The sequence below is a fragment of the Thamnophis sirtalis genome, unplaced genomic scaffold (assembly GCF_051295495.1).
Source record: "Thamnophis sirtalis isolate CommonGarterSnake01/CBP01778 unplaced genomic scaffold, rThaSir2_p1.2 scaffold_3, whole genome shotgun sequence".
NCBI lineage: Eukaryota > Metazoa > Chordata > Lepidosauria > Squamata > Natricidae > Thamnophis > Thamnophis sirtalis.
Window position 1 is genome coordinate 17,822,594 of NW_028261383.1, and position 17,598 is coordinate 17,840,191.

The 17,598-nt window shown below is 44.8% G+C and overlaps 1 protein-coding gene across 1 annotated transcript; it reads right to left on the reverse strand.

Moving 5' to 3' along the window:
- Positions 1–716: 716 nt before the first annotated feature.
- On the reverse strand, positions 717–12,831 carry LOC106546993 (uncharacterized). The gene is made up of 5 exons (XM_014064009.2): positions 12,277–12,831; positions 11,871–12,000; positions 9,196–9,269; positions 5,775–5,901; positions 717–4,160 (listed from the first exon to the last, which is right to left on the reverse strand). Exons 1-5 carry the CDS (start codon positions 12,700–12,702, stop codon positions 2,236–2,238), a joined length of 2,682 nt encoding a protein of 893 aa, XP_013919484.2. The 5' UTR covers positions 12,703–12,831; the 3' UTR covers positions 717–2,235.
- Positions 12,832–17,598: the final 4,767 nt, after the last annotated feature.

Consider the following 17,598-nt stretch of genomic DNA (forward strand, 5'->3'; position numbering starts at 1 on the left):
TCTTGTAGTCTGGAGAACTACTTTACTAGAGCACTACACTACCAGGAGCACCAGTCAGTTGACCCTAAGGACAGAGATAAACCTCCAAGTGTTTCAATGACCTCTAAAAGGATGCAAATGGCCAGCTGTCTTGAAGGCGCATAAACTCTTCCATCCTCCACTATCCTATCAGAGCTGATGAAACTTCTTTGATGAGTAGTCAAATGTCTTCAAAGAAAAAACAAGAAAGTCCAGTTGCCTTCTGAAAAAGCACCTTTGGAACACATTAAACTTTTTTCTTTTAGCTTCGTTCGGTGTACGTTACATTTACAACATTTACACTGCACAACTGTTCCAAATAATTTCCTTCAAAAGCGGAATATAATTAATACTCAGGATATACAGAAACTTTTTTTAAAAAATCTACATTAAAATTAAAAGCACAGACAAAATCATGTCAGACAAGGCTTCTCAGGTTTGTAATGGCCTAGTCCTCTCAAACTTCAAATAGGATTGACTTTTCTGATCATCTTGATATCACAAATTCAGGAATCCACCTTAACTAATACAGAGGCACTAAAGCGACATCAAAGCCCTTGAGAAACACAGTAGTTCTGGAATATAACACCAAAAAAATCCATAAAGAACTCCCTTTTAGCTGAATGTTATTTCTTCATCATAACAGATGAAAATATTCTGGTTGCCTTGCTCAGAACTGAAGACATACGAAGAAACAATTCGGTTGAACTCGCTCCTTTATTTAAAAATATTGCTCAAATGATACACTGTGGAATCAATAAACCATTTTCAAAGTAAAGAGGCATAAACTGCTTGTCTGTTTTCAGCAGGATTAATGTGATTTTGCACCCAGAGATCTACTAAGGTAAACAGTCATATAAACATTTGGGAGAGATTTTCACTGCTTTTAAAACAAAGCTTATACTTTGTTATGTGTTTAAGGAAAGCAGGTATTTTCAGTAGTTACAGCTAAAATGCACAAAAGTTTTCCCCACCTTTGCTTGCACAGCTCACCACAAAGCTTGGAGCCTGATCCCAGACTTGGTTCAGATGTTGCTTCTGCCTAGATAAACCCATATGATCAGGCAGAGATTTTGGTGTCATGAATGGGACATTTTAATAACAGATTCTCATGAGCCAGACATAACTAGGAGGTAATATCTCTGGAATTAAGACATATATCCTGGCAGCTATTTCCATTTATTCAGTTTTTCCTGTGGAGATCTTCCAAACGAAGGAAGACTACCTCAATCTCTTTTCATAGGAACCTTGTATGCCTGCATCCTTAAAGCGGATCCTTTTCTTGGAAGTAAGACAGATCAACAGGTGATTTTCTATGTATTTCATACATACATCCATACTGTACTGTCTCTCCTGCATGAAACTTTTTCTGCAAATAAGAGTACTGAAATTGTTACTACATTTCTTAAATTTATATAGTTTCCCCTTTCATGGAAAATAAGACTGCTACTCTACAAACTCTCTTCCAGACACACATTTCTAGGTTTTTCCTGTGTGGCTCCTTTCACAGGAGCTAAGAGAACTCTCACCTTAAGCATAAACTCAGCAGAAACCTTAGGCCAGTCACTCTCTCAGCCCTATGGTAATGGCAAACCACTTCCAAAAACATTGCCAAAAATCCTACAAAAGAACTACTGTATTTTTTGGAGTATAAGATACACATTCCTCTCCCCCCCCCCCAAAAAAAGAGTAAGGAAATGTTGGTGTGTCTTATACACTAATACAGCTATTTTTGACCTTCCGAAGCCTCCTTTTTGCCTTCTCCCACCCTCCAGAAGCACTCTGCAGGCTTCAGCAGGACTGGGGGAAGGAAAAAATGCCCCCTTTTTGGCAAAAAACTGGGGCATTTTTCCCTTCCCCGAGCTCTGCTGAAGCCTGCAGAGTGCTCCTGGGGGCCGGGGAGGACACAAACTTTTTTCCTAACTTAGCTCTTTGAAATCTTGGTGCGTCTTATACACCGGTGTGTCTTATAATCCAAAAATATGGTATCTCAAAGGAACAATTAAAAAAAACCTTTAAAGCACTTCTCACACTACTTTGCTTACATCATCCTATTTCCTTCAAATCGTGCCTTTTAAGATAAATCAGTTAAAAAATCTTGATTGAAGTCCTCTGCATTCCATGTCTTTACAGTGCATGTTTGATATCACAATGAATGATTTCACAGGAACTAAGGACACTTTAATCGCTAAAGGCATCTTCCCTATATGGGTCCTTTTATGGGAAATAAGTTGATTGTTCCACATTAAGTTCTTTCCACGCGTCATTAATATATATTTTTTTCTCTCCTGTGTGGATTCTTTTATGAGAAGTAAGAGAACTGTTCAAACTGAAGCTCTTTCCACACTCTGTACACTGATAGGGTTTCTCTCCTGTGTGGATCCTTATATGGGAAGTAAGGTTACAGCTTTTGCTGAAGCTCTTCCCACACTCTATGCATTTATATGGTTTCTCTCCCGTATGGATCCTTTTATGAGAAGTAAGGGAACTGTTCAGACTGAAACTTTTTCCACAATCCATGCACTGATAGGGTTTTTCCCCTGTATGTATTCTCTTATGGGAAATAAGTTGACTTTTCCACCTGAAGCTTTTCATGCACTCTGTACATTGATACAGTTTCTCAGTTATGTGGCTACTAATGTGATTAGTAAGGGAGCTGTTTGAAATAAAACTCTTCCCACATTCCTTGCATATATAAGGTTTCAATCCCGAATGGATCCTTTTATGGCAAATAAGGGAACTGCTGCTGCTAAAGCCCCGTCCACACTCCATGCATTTATATGGTTTCTCCCCTGTGTGCATCCTGTTATGGGAAGTAAGGTGACTGCTCTGAATAAAGGACTTTCCACACTCCAAGCACTTGTAAGGTTTCTCTCCTGTATGGATCCTTTTATGAGAAGCAAGGGAATCACTATAACTGAAGCTCTTTTCACACTCTGTGCACTTAAAGGGTTTCTCTCCTGTGTGGACCCTTTTATGAGAGGTCAGATGATTCCTGTTGCTAAAGCTCTTTCCACAATCCAGACATTTATAGGGTTTTTCTCCTGTGTGGATCCTTTTATGGGAATTAAGAATACTGCTTTTGCTGAAGCTCTTCCCACATTCCAAGCATTGGTAAGGTTTCTCTCCTGTATGAATCCTTTTATGAGAAGTAAGAGAACTACTCATACTGAAGCTCTTTCCACAGTCCATGCACTGATAAGGTTTTTCCCCCGTGTGCATCCTCTTATGGGAAGTGAGATGACCTTTTAACCTAAAGCTCTTCCCGCATAATATGCATTGATAGGGCTTCTCTCCCGTATGTATCTTTTTGTGAGAAGTTAGAGAACTACTCATACTGAAGCTTTTTCCACAGTCCTTGCATTCATATGGTTTTTCCCCTGTATGCATCCTTTCATGGGAAGTAAGGTGACTTTTCCACCTGAAGGTTTTCCCACAGTCAGTACAGTGATATAGTTTCTCTTTGGTATGAGTACCCATGTGATTAGTAAGGGAGCTGCTCAAAATAAAACTTTTCCCACATTCATGGCATATATAAAGTTTCAATCCTAAATGGGCCCTTTTATGAGAAACAAGGCACCTGTTCAAACTGAAGCTCTTTCCACACACTGTGCATTGAAACGGTTTCTCCCCTGTATGGATCCTTTTATGAGAAGTAAGGGAACTGTTCATGCTGAAGTTTTTTCCACAGTCTGTGCATTTATAGGGTTTTTCCCGTGAATGGATCTTTATATGGGTAGTTAGATTACCTCTCCACCTAAAACTCTTTCCACAGTCCACACATTTATAGGGCTTCTCCCTTGCATGGATCATTTTATGGGGAATAATGTTATTGTTATTGCTGAAACTTTTTCCAGTCTTTTCCAGTCTTGCACTGGTTACTGAAGTTGGGCTTTGCTTGAAGTATTTCATCGCTTCCTTGACATCCACCCTGCTTTCTTTACAATCCTGTTGGGTCAGGAAATTATCCATTTCTGTGCATTCAAGAATGGATTTTCCTCTCCAATTGTAAGATTGGTTTTCCTTATATCTTCCTTTTTCACACTTATCTGCAGATGTGTCCCCTTGTATTTCAATTTTGATTATTTGTGATGGCACCACACCTGGCTCTTGGTAATTTTCAGTATCTGGCTCATCAAATGCTTGAGGGGGGGGAGAAAAAAAAAGAAATCAGAAAAGTCTTCCACATACCACTGGTTTTCCCCATGAAAGTCTCTAACCGAAGGGTGTCAAACTGATGGCCTGCAGGCCGGATGCGTCACATGCAGGCCCCACCCACCCCAGCTCTGCGCAGGGGAAAAACGTCCCAAAATATCGCATGACGGCAACATGCTGTGGCAAGTTTGATGCCCGTGATCTAGTCTGTATCTATTCTTTGGCAATTGCAGGGGAGCAGCAGGGTAAAGGACAGCATGAATATTATTTATTAATTAAAAAGGTTGACATGAGTGCTTATCTCATGTAATTCTGGATGGTTTACAGCAATTTAAAACAACATGATAACAACAACCTATACAGTGCTCTGCAGCTCAGATCTTAACATCATGATGTAATAAACACACATAGTCAAAACATGATGTACCTACCATATTTTTAGTGTATAAGATGCACCAGAGCATAAGACGCACCAAGATTTTGAAGAAGCAAATTAAAAACAAAAGTTTTTACACTCTGCAGACCCCCCCAAAACAGCCCCTTTTTTTGCAAAAATAGGCTCGTTTTGGGGTCAAAAAAGGGCATGCATAGTCTTTAGGTGGCTTGTAGAGTGTTCCTGGGGGTTGGGGGGGGACAAATGAGCAAACAAACGGCCTGTTTTTCACTCATTTTTGCCCTCCCCAACCCCCATGAGCACTCTGGAAGCCTCCTAAAGGCTATGGACTACCAGTTTTGCAAAGGGAGCAGGGTTTCAGGAGGCTAAAAATGCCGTATTCGGTGTATAACACGCATCCAGATTTTCATCCTCTTTTTGGGGGGAAAAAGGTGTGTCTTATACTCTGAAAAAATATGGTAGGTTGCATCCAATGACACAATATACATATCAGCGTTTCAAGTAACATCCCCAATGAATTCAGAACTCTAAGGCAGGCATTTTCCTCAAAGCTTGAATTTATTAGAAATGTCATTCATATTGACACATCTGGGAAAACCTGAATCTGAAACCCCCGGGGTTTTCCCCACCCAAAGTAAAGTCAAATTTCCTTCCCCTGCATTCACATGGGCGTCACATGGTACAATCAGGTCACTGTCCCAACTGTAGCTGACTCCCAGTCACACCTCCCCAGGTGCAGGCTGAATGTCCGTGACTCCCAAGGGGAAAATGTTATGGCTATACACCCCATACTGTCTCTACACACCCCTCCTGTTCCCACAGCTTGCCCATCCACCGCTCTGGCGGCCCTGAAGATTCCAAGCTAAAGATGGCTCCAGGGCTGACAATACACCTCATTTCAATATTATTGTAAGAGGAAATATGGTGCTGATTAGGGCTTGTGAAATAAGCAAAAAACATCCTCTCCTTGATTATTATTATTAAGCACCTCACGGGGCCCAAAGAACATCCTACGACTGCATACCAACCCTTTCTAGAGTGACTGGACATCAGACTAACCTCTTTCTTCTAGCTGTGGTACTTAGACAACAGTGGAGGAATTAATATAAGAAAAAAAGAGAAGTCATTTTAACATCATTTCCTAATATATAAATAAGCCATCTAGTGACTCTTCAATGTGACAATGTTCTTCTAGAGGAACCCTTACCTAAAGAGGCCACCATCCTAGGCGTTTCCAACATGACTTCTTCATGCAGGGCTTTCTGGCTGGGATCAAGAAGCAACCACTCTTCACTGTTGAAATGGATGGCCACCTCCCCAAAGGACACAGGAACCTAGATGAGGAAGGAGCAGAATCAAAACCAACATTAGTTATGTTTCTGGATCAGAGGTGGGTTGCAAATCCCGGCGCTACCAGTTCACTCGTGCTCATGTCCGGGCGGGTGGGTGAAGCCTTCTGCTGCCCCCACTACCAGTTTGTCTGATCTGGATCGAACTGGAAGCAACCCAACTCTGTTCTGGATGATCTCTGGCAGGAGCGGGATGGGGATAGTGCCTCCAACATAGCTAATCTTGACCTCTTGGCAGCTTTTGAAACCATCAACCGTGGTAACTTTTTGAGTTGACTTGAGTTGGGAATGAGTGGCACAGTTTTGTGCTGATTTATCAGTCTTCATCTGGGACTGATCCCAATCAATAGAGAGGTCCAGCCTGTGATCCTGCTTTGTAAGGTGCTGCAGGGCTCAATGCTCCCTTTGTTGTTCTTTTTGCATCTCTTTGAAGCTGCTGGGTGAGATCACCTGTAGCTATGGGATGAGGTATCATCAGTATGCAGATGATACCCAAGTGTGCATCTCTGTCCTGGGTGAAGTAAGTGATGTTGTAAATGTGTTCTCATGATGCTTGGAGGTTGGGAGTATGGCTGGGGGACAACAGGGTACAACTGAACCTGTTAAGATGAGTGACTGTGGATGGGAGGGTTGGCTTGCATGCGTGAAGAACAATTTACATTGAACAGTGCACGCACATGCGTCTGGTGTGCAGATTGCGAATCGGTAGCAAAACTGGCAGCGACCCAACCTTGGGGAGGGTACACAAAACACTGTCTCCATCTCGGCCAGAGGTGGGGAACTAAGGGCCCCTTTATCACTTCTGGCCTTCAACTCCCAGAATTCTTGAGTCAGCATGACTGGCTCAGGAATTCTGGGAGTTGAAGTCCACAAGTCATAAAATGCCATAGTTCCCCACCCCTGATCTAGGCGCTGAAGAGCAGCAGGTTCTTCCTAAAGCCTCCATGAAAATGGTTATATGTGTAGTAATTGTATTCCTAATTTCATGTTATTATGGTAAATTAATCAGGTGCTCACAGCTGATCTTCTCAGGTAAGCAGGTTCAGTCCTGATTAATCACAGGATGACGGACCCTTAGCTAACCCCTCTTATGTCTTTCCTAGGCAAAACAATTGAAAAACCCGTGAAAAGCCAACATAAAACTACTTCTGTAATGCACCACAAAACTGCCCTGGATTCAGTTTTTACAAGCCAAGTTAGAGCCAGGGATGTCTTTGTTCTTTATCCATTTTGGTGAACTTCCTTAAATCCCAGAAAAGAAAGCTATTAACATCTTGAAAAGAAGGAATGACTCCCAGTGTAAATCTTTTATTCTACCATATTTTTGCAAATTACATTCGCAACCTCTTTACTGGCCTTCCCCAAATGAAGGATATCCCAGAGGTTCCGATTGTTTTGCCTGATTTAAAATGTGAACTACATGGACACATGATTGAGCCAGTGGTGAAATGCAATTTTTTTTACTACCAGTTCTGTGGGCGTGGCTTGGTAGGCATGGCAGGGGAAGAATATTGCAAAATCCCCATTTCCTCTTGATCAGCTGGGACTCAGGAGGCAAATAATAGATGGGGCGGGGCCAGCCAGAGGTGGTATTTGCCGGTTCTCCAAACTACTCAAAATTTCCGCTACAGCTTTTCCAGAACTTGCTGAATTTCATCACTGGGTTGAGCCCAGCAGTATATAACTACAAAAGAATGCAATCCATTTCCAAAACAGCCTTGAGAAGTGGGCCGAACTGACTGACCATTAATTTGAATCCTAATTTTCCCCATCTCACAATGCTCTGAAACAGGGTTGAAATTCAGCAGGTTCTGACAGGTCCTGGAGAACTGGTAGCTGAAATTTTGAGTAGTTTGGAGAACTGGCAAATACGGTTCCACCACAAAACCGTGGTAGACTAAAGCGCGTGTGACTAAAGCGCGGTGACAAAACCGCACCGTCAAAACCGCGCGACAACAGCGCACCGACAACAGCGCGCCGACAGAAGCGTGCTGTAACATAACCCTAAAAATAACCCTAAACCTAACCCTAAACCTAACACTAAACCTACCCTAAACCTAACCCTAAACCTAACCCTAAACCTAGTCCTAAACCTTACCTTAAGTTAAATTGTACTTCTGTCGGCGCGCTGTTGTCGGCGCGCTGTTGTCGGCGTGCTTTTGACATCGCGGTTTTAGCGCCACGGTGTTGTCGGCGTGCTTTTGACGTTCGCGGTTATGTCGTGCCACGGGCAAATACCACCTCTGGCTGGCCCTTGAATGGGGTGGGAATGGAGATTTTGGAATATCTTTCCCCTGCTTTACCCACCAAGCCATGCCCACAGAACTGGTAATTTGAAAAAAAAAATGAATTTCACCATTGCTCTGGAATAGTAGTATATCAATAATCATCAGAATAGAACTGGAAGGCACCTTGGGGGGGGGGGTCTTCTAATCCAACCAAAAGACACTATACCATTTGAGACAGCTGACTGTCCAGTCTTTTTCTTAAAAGCCTCCAGTGATGAAGCACCTACAACTTCTGAAGGTACACTGTTCCACTGGTTAATTGTCCTCACTGTTAGAAAATTTCTCCTTAGTTCCAGGTTGCTTCTCTCCTTGATTAATTTCCATCTGGTGCTTCTTGTCCTGCCTTCTGGTGCTTTGGAAAATAGGTTGACCCCCTCTTCTTTCTGGCAGCCCCTCAAACACTGGAATACTGCCATCATGTCCCTCTAGTCCTTCTTTTCTCTAGACTGGTCATAACTAATTCCTGCATATCTGTCAAGACTGAAATTATATTCCTTTTAGAATTTTGGCCTGCCACACTTTCTCTTATTTCATTATGCTGTTTCATTAGTATAGTTGATGGGAGGGAGAAATAGACAGGAGTAGGATTGTGGAATGTATTGTTATCATTCTTTTCTAGAAGCCAAGGTCATCTTTTGTCTCCGCACTTTTACACCTGACTGGAAGCAGCTGGGTGTGGATGCCAGCATGGAAGAAGAAGATTGGACCATGTGATGGATTGTGGGTGTGGGGACAAGATCATGAACTTTTAACTGGGTGGAATTCTGATGTCATTTTCAGAATTGGGATTAACACAGATGTGCTAAGATGTCTGCTTTATTAAATTGGAACTTTAAGGATCGTTTTGCCTTGGACTCTGATTTAATTCTACATGATACTTGGAACGCTGACAATATATATGAAAAGTAATATTATACACTGAGACCTCAAATGATCCCAAAGCAGTTTCCAACTGCCCCCCAATATTACCTCCAGGTCTTTTCTTTCTTACCTGCCCTGGAGATCCATCAGTTCCACCAGTACAAGGAGAGGAACCGATGAACAACAGTGATTCCATTTTGTTCCCTGGGAAGGAGAAAAATTAGATGGAAGCAAGAAAGAGATTAATTCCACATTTTGTAGTCTAAAGGCATGACTTCTTCCTGTCTTGTGGAGGACACCCCCATTTCTCTATCCCAGGGGTGTCAAACCCGCGGCCCACAGGCCAGATGCATCATGTGCTGGCCACGCCTACCCCTAGTTTAGCGGAGGAGGAGGAAGTCATGTGATGACGACATGACAACGCGAGTTGTTTGACACCCCTGCTCTATCCTAACCTCAGCCTTCCATGGCCTTTCATGGGCTCCGTTTTTGGACCCAAGAATGAAAGAAGAGAAGGAACATGCCACAAAGGAGAGGTGGTATTGAAGATGATCCAGCGGGGAGATGTGTGAGAATTTACTCAAAATCACCTATCAAAAAAGACCAAAGGTTGTTCTTGTCTCTGAGAATAGAGAGAAGAATCTCAGGATAGATAAGCCAGAATGAAACCCAGGAAATCCCTAGAAGGCAAACGGGGATCAAGGAGAGGTAGTATGTGGAGTGAAAGGAACGAATTTCTTTTGTGGGACATTAAAATAACAGAGTTGAAAAGAGCCTTGGAGGTCTTCTAGTCCACGTTCCTGTACAAGGGGGAGACCCTATACCAGTGATGGCGAACATTTTTTGGCTTGTGTGTCAAAAGTGGGGGGAGTGCAGGGGGGGTCGTGCACGGGTGTGCCAAACCCATAATGCAATGCACACAACCCCAGCATGCATGCGCGCATGACCAGTGTTCCCCCACATTTTTGGCATGCTTTTTTTGCCCTCCCCAGGCTCCAGAGGCTTTATAGGAACTTGGGGAAGGCGAAAACAGCCTCCCCTGCACCCCCCGGAGGCCCTCTGGAGGCTTCAGGAGCTTCCCTGAAGCCTCCAAAGGGCAAAAAACCAGCCCTACGGGCAAACAGGAAGTGACTTCTGGTTTGCTCGTAGGGCTGGTTTTAGTCCTCCAGAACCTTCAGGGACCTTCAGGAGGCTTCCCCGAAGGCTCCAGAGGATGATAATCGGCCCGACCTCCGGTTTGCTCATAAGGCCAGTTTTAATCTCCAAAGCCTTCAGGGAAGCCTCCTGAAGGTCCCTGAAGGCTCCAGAGGACTAAAACTGGCCCTACGAGCAAACCAGAAGTCAGTTCCCAAACTTCCAGTTTGCCCATAGGGCCATTTTTTTGCACTCTGGAGGCTTCAGGGAAACTCCTGAAGCCTCCGGAGGGCCTTGGGGTGGATGAGAGGCTGTTTTCGCCCTCCACAGGCTCCTATAAAGCCTCTGGAGCCTGGGGAGGGTGAAAAATGGCCTCAAAAAAAGACCAAAGTTATCTGGCCAGCGCGTGCATGCGTGCTGGCCAGCTGACAGGGCAACGCCTTGCGTGCCCTGACAAATGGCTCCGCGTGCCACCTGTTTGCCATCCCTGCCTATATCCTTTCAGATGAAAGGCCACCACCAACCTCCACTGATGGAGCACCCACAACTTCTGGAGGTAAGCCATTCCACTGGTTAATTGTTCTAATTGTCAGGAAATTCCTCCTTATTTGTAGGATGATGAGTTTCCATCCATTGCTTTTTTATCCTGCCTTCAAGTGCTTTGGAAATAGATAGACCTCCTCATGGCAGTCACTTAAATATTGGAATACTGTTATCACGTCAACCCTAGTCCTAAGCCTTCAAGTATGAAGAAGAGTTAACAATTTGTTGCTGGGTCACCTTCTAGAACACTGATGGCAAACCTTTTTGGCCCCAAGTGCTGAAAAGGGAGTGTGGGGTTAGCTGCCAAATGGGCATGCGTGTGCCAGGAAATGAATTTCTGGTTTCCAGCGCACTGGCCATGTAGTCTTCCAGTTACTGGTGTGCATGCATGCGCAAGAATCAGCTGGCCGGTGTGCATTTGCACAACAGAAACCGAAAGACCAGCTCTTCCAGTTTCTAGCACTGCCACACATGCAAAAAAACAGCTGATCGTTGTGCATGCATGAGCGCCAGAAACCCGGAAAAGGAATGAGCGACACGCACGTGTGTCAGGCCTGCAATTATATTCCTTTTAGAATTTTGGCCTGCCACACTTTCTCTTATTTCATTATGCTGTTTCTTTAGTATAGTTGATGGGTGGGGGGAATAGAAGGAGTAGGATTGTGAAATGTATTGTTGTCATTCTTTTCTAGAAGACCAAGGTCATCTTTTGTCTCCGCACTTTTACACCTGAATGGAAGCAGCTGGGTGGAGATGCCAGCGTGGAAGAAGAAGATTAGACCATGTGATGGATTGTGGGTGTGGGGACAAGATCATTTTAATTGGGTGGGATTCTGATGTAATTTCCAGAATTGGGATTTACACAGATGTGCTAAGATGTCTGATTTATTAAATTGGAACTTTAAGGATCGTTTTGCCTTGGACTCTGATTTAATTCTACATGATACTTGGAACGCTGACAACGTGTCAGCTGACATAGCTCCGCATTCCACTTTTGGCATGCGTGACATAGGTTCGCCATCACGGTTCTAGAATGTCCAATGACTACACACGAGAAGATAGAGAAAATGGAGAACAAACAGAATCTCCGTGGAAAACTTCCAATTATATAGAAGGATCTTCCCTTACCTATTGAGTTGTCCTGGCATTGACCTTCCACCTTGGAAATCCTTCTGAGACACAGACTGTAAGAGGGATTTGCAGGATCCACCTTTTCTTCAGGACAGTTGATACCAGTCTCCAGGAAAGACCTCGGAACCTGAAGCATAGACAAAGAAGCAAAGTTAAGAGCTGGAATTTCATTTCCTGCCCCACAATATTGCTAGACCTTTTGTGTCGTCCATAATTTGAAATGGAAGAGGACGATGGAAGAGTTGTTCCAAAGATGTTGTCTGGAAGAACGCAAGAGCAATGTCACTTATAAGGTTCTCCAACTGTCTCATCGCATTATTAATCCCCAAAATTCCTAGGGAGATATTTAAGATTTCAATTACATTAAGATCGCTCCATATTTCCCAAGATGCGTGTCTCTCACCTGGTACCCTCCTTGTTCCTCCTCAACCTGACTCAGCAGGAAGCCTTCGGCTAGGGCCACCGCCTGGCACGTGGTCTCTGCTCCGCACTCCCGCACCCAGCGCTGCATCTCCCTGGGCAGGACGGCCAGAAACTGCTCCAAGATCACCCGGTCCAATATCTGAGCCTTGGTGTGCTTCTCGGGCTGCAACCATCCCCAACAAAGGCGGTGAAGGCGGCTGCAAAGCTCTCGTGGTCCTTCGGCCTCCTGAAAGAGGCTGTTCCTGAAGCGCCAGTGCTGGATCTCAGAACTGAGGGCTTCCTCCAGGATGTTCTGCTGCGCTCCTGCCCAGATCTCCCCAAGCTGAGCAGCAGTAGGGCTTTTTCCTACTCTTTCCCAGGCTGGCTGGTTTGCATCCATTTCCGGTCTTCTCTGACAGGAATGCATAAGGGCCCTGAAATCTTCTGGGTCTCCAAAGGTGGTGGTTGTTTCTTTCAATCTGTTCTCAGTCTTGGGATCTGATGGAGTTGCACAGAGAATCCCGGAGAAGATTTTTTCAAGCCATTCAACTCTCAAGGAGCCTCTGTGGTTAAAAAAAAAGAAAAGAAAAAAGAAAAGAAACTTCAGGAATTACGGATGGTTCTCATTTAGAAACTGTGATTCTTGTTTCATAATTTATAATTTCATAATTCTAATTCGGGATAAAGTTAACGACCTGGAGGAGGGGACAAAAATTGAAAGACGTTTCAGGCTCCGTGTTCCTGGGTCTTATCCCCTCCTCCCCCTTGGAGACCAACCCTCATTCTCTGTGTTTGTGTGTTTGTGTGTGTGTGTGTGTGTGTGTGATGTGTGATGTGGGTGTCTTCTGCAGAGCTGCAGCTGAGCCCCACTTACAGCCGGAAAAATAACGGGAGGGGGCTTTACATCCTCACCAGCAATTCGAGGCACAGAATTGGTCCTTTCCAAACCCCCTCCTCAAAAAAGCTTTAAACGGGACCTTTTGCAGAGAGGGGCGGGGGATCACCAGGCAGGAAACCCCATTTCCCGGTTCCTTCCTTGTTAGAAATCTTGAAAAGCAAACCTGGTTTATGCACAATGTGACAGCGCAGTCCCTTTACCCCGACCCCACCCCACAGCTCTTTCTTCCCCCACCCCATTGTTACATCTCTTGCATGCACAGAATAGAACGGGGAGGGGCAATTTCTCACCCTTCGGGTGGCGGGTGGATTCCCCCCCCCCCTCCTCGCCCCGATCTCCCTCTACACCGAAATTCCCACGGTACAACTCACAGCCAGCCGCTCCTACCCAGCTTAGCAGACGGGGCGAAGCAGGGCGCAGTCAAGTCAGTGAGCGCCCCCTAACGGCGCCTCCGGGCACAACCTGAGCTTTTGGAGGCGGGGCGTGGGCGTCTTCGAAAAGGCCGTCCTGGCCAATCCCTGCGCAGGGGCTGGATCTGCGGACAGACGCCCCTCCGCCCAGTTTTTTTTTTGAGACTGGGATTTCTGACGGTGCCAATTCTTGGTGGGAAGCCTTTGCGGAGAGGAGAGACGTTGCTCAAAAGGCTTGGAAAATACTAATTAATACTATTAGTCTGAAACTTACCATTTTGGTCAGACAAAACTTACCATTTATCTGAAATGTTATAGCCTAGAGCAGTGGTGAAGTTCATTTTTTTTATTACGGGTTCTGTGGGCGTGGCTTGGTGGCCGTGGGAAGGATGCTGCAAAATCCTCATTCCCTCCCCACTCCAGGGGAAGGATACTGCAAAACCTCTATTCCCATCCCACTCCAGGGGAAGGATACTGCAAAACCTCCATTCCTATCCCACTCCAGGGGAAGGATACTGCAAAACCTCTATTCCCATCCCACTCCGGGGGAAGGATACTGCAACATCTCTATTCCCATCCCACTCCAGGGGAAGGATACTGCAAAACCTCCATTCCTATCCCACTCCAGGGGAAGGATACTTGCAAAACCTCCATTCCTATCCCACTCCAGGGGAAGGATACTGCAACATCTCTATTCCCATCCCACTCCAGGGGAAGGATACTGCAAAACCTCCATTCCCATCCCACTCCAGGGGAAGGATACTGCAAAACCTCCATTCCCATCCCACTCCAGGGGAAGGATACTGCAAAACCTCCATTCCCATCCCACTCCAGGGGAAGGATACTGCAAAATCTCCATTCCCACTCCACTCCAGGGGAGGGATACTGCAAAAATCCCATTCTACTCTACTAAATAGAGCTCTACAGCTTCATGCACTCCATTCTTCCCAGGAAGCGGGATCTTCAGAGGCCATCTAGTCCAACCTCCAGCGGAAGGCTCCTCCCCCTCACCTTTTCTCACCCCTGGTAGAAAGACGCATTTTGGAGAGGGATGTGGCTGCTCCAGCTCCTCCCTTTCCCTTGGTCCAGCTCCCCACCCCTCCAGTCGTGAAGTCGGAGAAGGGAGCAGAGTAACAGTTGGAAGGTTCTTGGATGTCTTCTAATCTAACCCCCTACTCAAGCTATACTATCAAAATGCTTTGCCAATCTCTTCATGAAAACCTCCAGCATTGGAGCACCCACAACTTCTGGACACAAACTGTTCCACTGAAATTTCTGTCAGGAAATTTCTCCTTAATTCTAAATTGGATCTCTTCTTGAATAATCTTACATCCCGTACTTCTTATCCTGGGATGTAAGCCGGTTCAGCCCAGTAACGTGAGAAATTTCATATCCTGGCCAGGGAGAAACTGATGCTCCTCTGAGGGATACTGACTCACCTTGGTGGGAAAATCTCAGTGGGGTAGGGATGACCTCAAAGTCCTCTTTTCACTCTATCAGTTACTCTCAATGGTGCCTCCCTAAGTAACTCCATCTCGGCCACTCCCAATTGGAGCGTCTTCCTTGTAAGTCCCTCTTCTCTTACAGGGTCTCTTCTGCTCCTCTTCCAACAGCATCCTCCCACCTTTAAAAATCACTTTCAGCCCCCATCGAGGCATTTGGGGGCTCCATTGCATTAAAAATGCATTTAAGGATCCCTGGTTCAAACAGGAAAAATAGAAGGAAGATAGACATGATGGCCACACTTGGGGCGATGGGGAGGCAGCCAGCCAGTCCTCATCTCGGTGTTTATCATGTTGGGACAGCACATTGGAACCTGAGGTTAAAGGTTCATTCACCAAGCTTGTTGGTTGGTTTCTGAACATTTCATTACCAAGCTAGGTAACATCTTCAGCAGAGTTGAGGGGAAATTGTATTGTATTGTAAATATTTATTTATATTTATTTACTTAATTTGTCGAACATGTACTAGATAACAGGTATAAGTATAAACATGGACAAGAACAAGGAATGAGTACAAGTAAATGGGGAGAGTAGGACAAGGACGGTAGGCACAATGGCGCACTTATGCACACTTCCTTTTACGGACCTCTTAGGAATGGGGTGAGATCCACGGTAGACAGTTTAAGGTTGAAGGTGTGAGGGGGAGGTTAGAGGATGTAACAATGGAGTCAGGTAGAGCATTCCAGGCGTTGACCACTCTGTTGCTAAAGTCGTGTTTTTTGCAATCGAGTTTAGAGCGGTTTACCTTGAGTTTGTATCTATTGTTTGCCCATGTATTATTGAGGTTGAAGCTGAAGTCGTTGACAGGCAAGATGTTGTAGCAGACAACGTTGTGTGCTATGCTTAGATTGGACTGTAGGCGGCGTAGTTCTAGGTTCTCCAAGCCCAAATTTTCAAGCCTGGTGGCATAAGCTATTGTGTTGTGAGCAGAGGAGTGGAGTACTCTTCTTGTGAAATACCTCTGGACTTGTTCAATTGTGTTAATGTCCGATATACAGTGTGGATTCCAGGCAGATGAGCGTTATTCGAGAATTGGTCTGGCAATATCAGTGTCAGTGTTCTGTTTATAAGGGCTTCTTCAGGTGTGTTGAGCATCTTGGGACAGGTCTTGTGATGAGTCAGCTGTGATAAGGGGGTCTTGCGATAAGATTACCTTGGGTCAGCCGTTGGGAGGTGAACTTCTGGTGGGAAAATTGTGCGGGTTGGTTGAGAGTCGGTGCTATCTCTGGTTAGCTGTGCAGTTGATTTGGATTCTGAGGAGTTCGTAGGATGGTTGTATGTCAGTGTCTCTGTTGACATTGGCACCTCTTGGCAGTCTGTCTGGCATGATTGTTGGCTTCAGTGGTCCTTTCAAGGTTTCCCCAGATGAAGCCTCCATGTGGCAGAACATTGAAAGGATTGGCCTGGACTGGCTCTACCTCTCCTTGGTTATGGGAGCTCCCTTTGCCTGGTTCCTCTCTCAGCCCGGCTTTCCTTAAGAGGCTGTCACTGTGGGAAGAGGAGGAAGAGGCGAGTCGCCGCCCAGAGCTCTCCAAGTAAATCGCAAATTAGGAAAAAAAAGTGACAATACCCCTGAAGACTGTGCAGTGAGAAAGACAGGGTAGATATATTGGTTGGATATATACCTCTCTGAAGGCCTATGGAGATTCTCAGTCCCAAAGGTGCTTTCTCAAAAGGCAACTGGACTCTTGTTGTTTTTCCCTGAAGATGTTTCGCTTCAATTCCGAAGAAGCTTCTTGGATGAAAAGCATAACATCTTCAAGGACAAAGTCTAGTTGCTTTTTGAAAAAAAGCATCTTTGACACCTCCTCTGAAGGCCCCCTCATGTCAGCCTTCCTGGATAAACCAGGTAGGAAATACTAAATTGAGATAAATCTACTTTATCACTTGTGTGAAACTACAAACTTCCCACCCGCTATTTCTGATTTAACCATTAGGAAAGGGGTGTCAAACTCGATTTCATTGAGGGCGAATAGCTTGGCTTTGGAGAATAGCTTGACTCCCTCTTCTTTGTGGCAACCCCTGAGATATTGGAACACCCCTATCATGTCTCCCCTAGTCCTTCTTTTCATTAAACTAGACATACCCAGTTCCTGCAACCGTTCTTCATGTTTTAGTCTCCAGTCCCCTAATCATCTTTGTTTCTCTTCTCTGAACTCTTTCTAGAATCTCCACATCTTTTTTTATATCATGGTAACCAAAACTGGATGCAGCATTCCAATAGTGGCCTTACCACGACATTATAAAGTGGTGTTAACACTTCATGTGATCTTGACTCTATCCCTTTGTTTATGCAGCCCTATTTATGCAGTGTTGGCTTTTTTGTAGCACAAATACATCCAATTCAGTCTTTCAATTAAAGATGAGAAATATCCTTAATAAGCAGGATATACTGAAAGATTTGTTAAAGCTACGTAGAGAGAAAAAAATGTGCAAAGTCACAATCATTCCAAAAGATTGTGAGGGCAGCTTTCCGAAGTTTGCGATGCCATGATACCCTAAAATGTAAACAG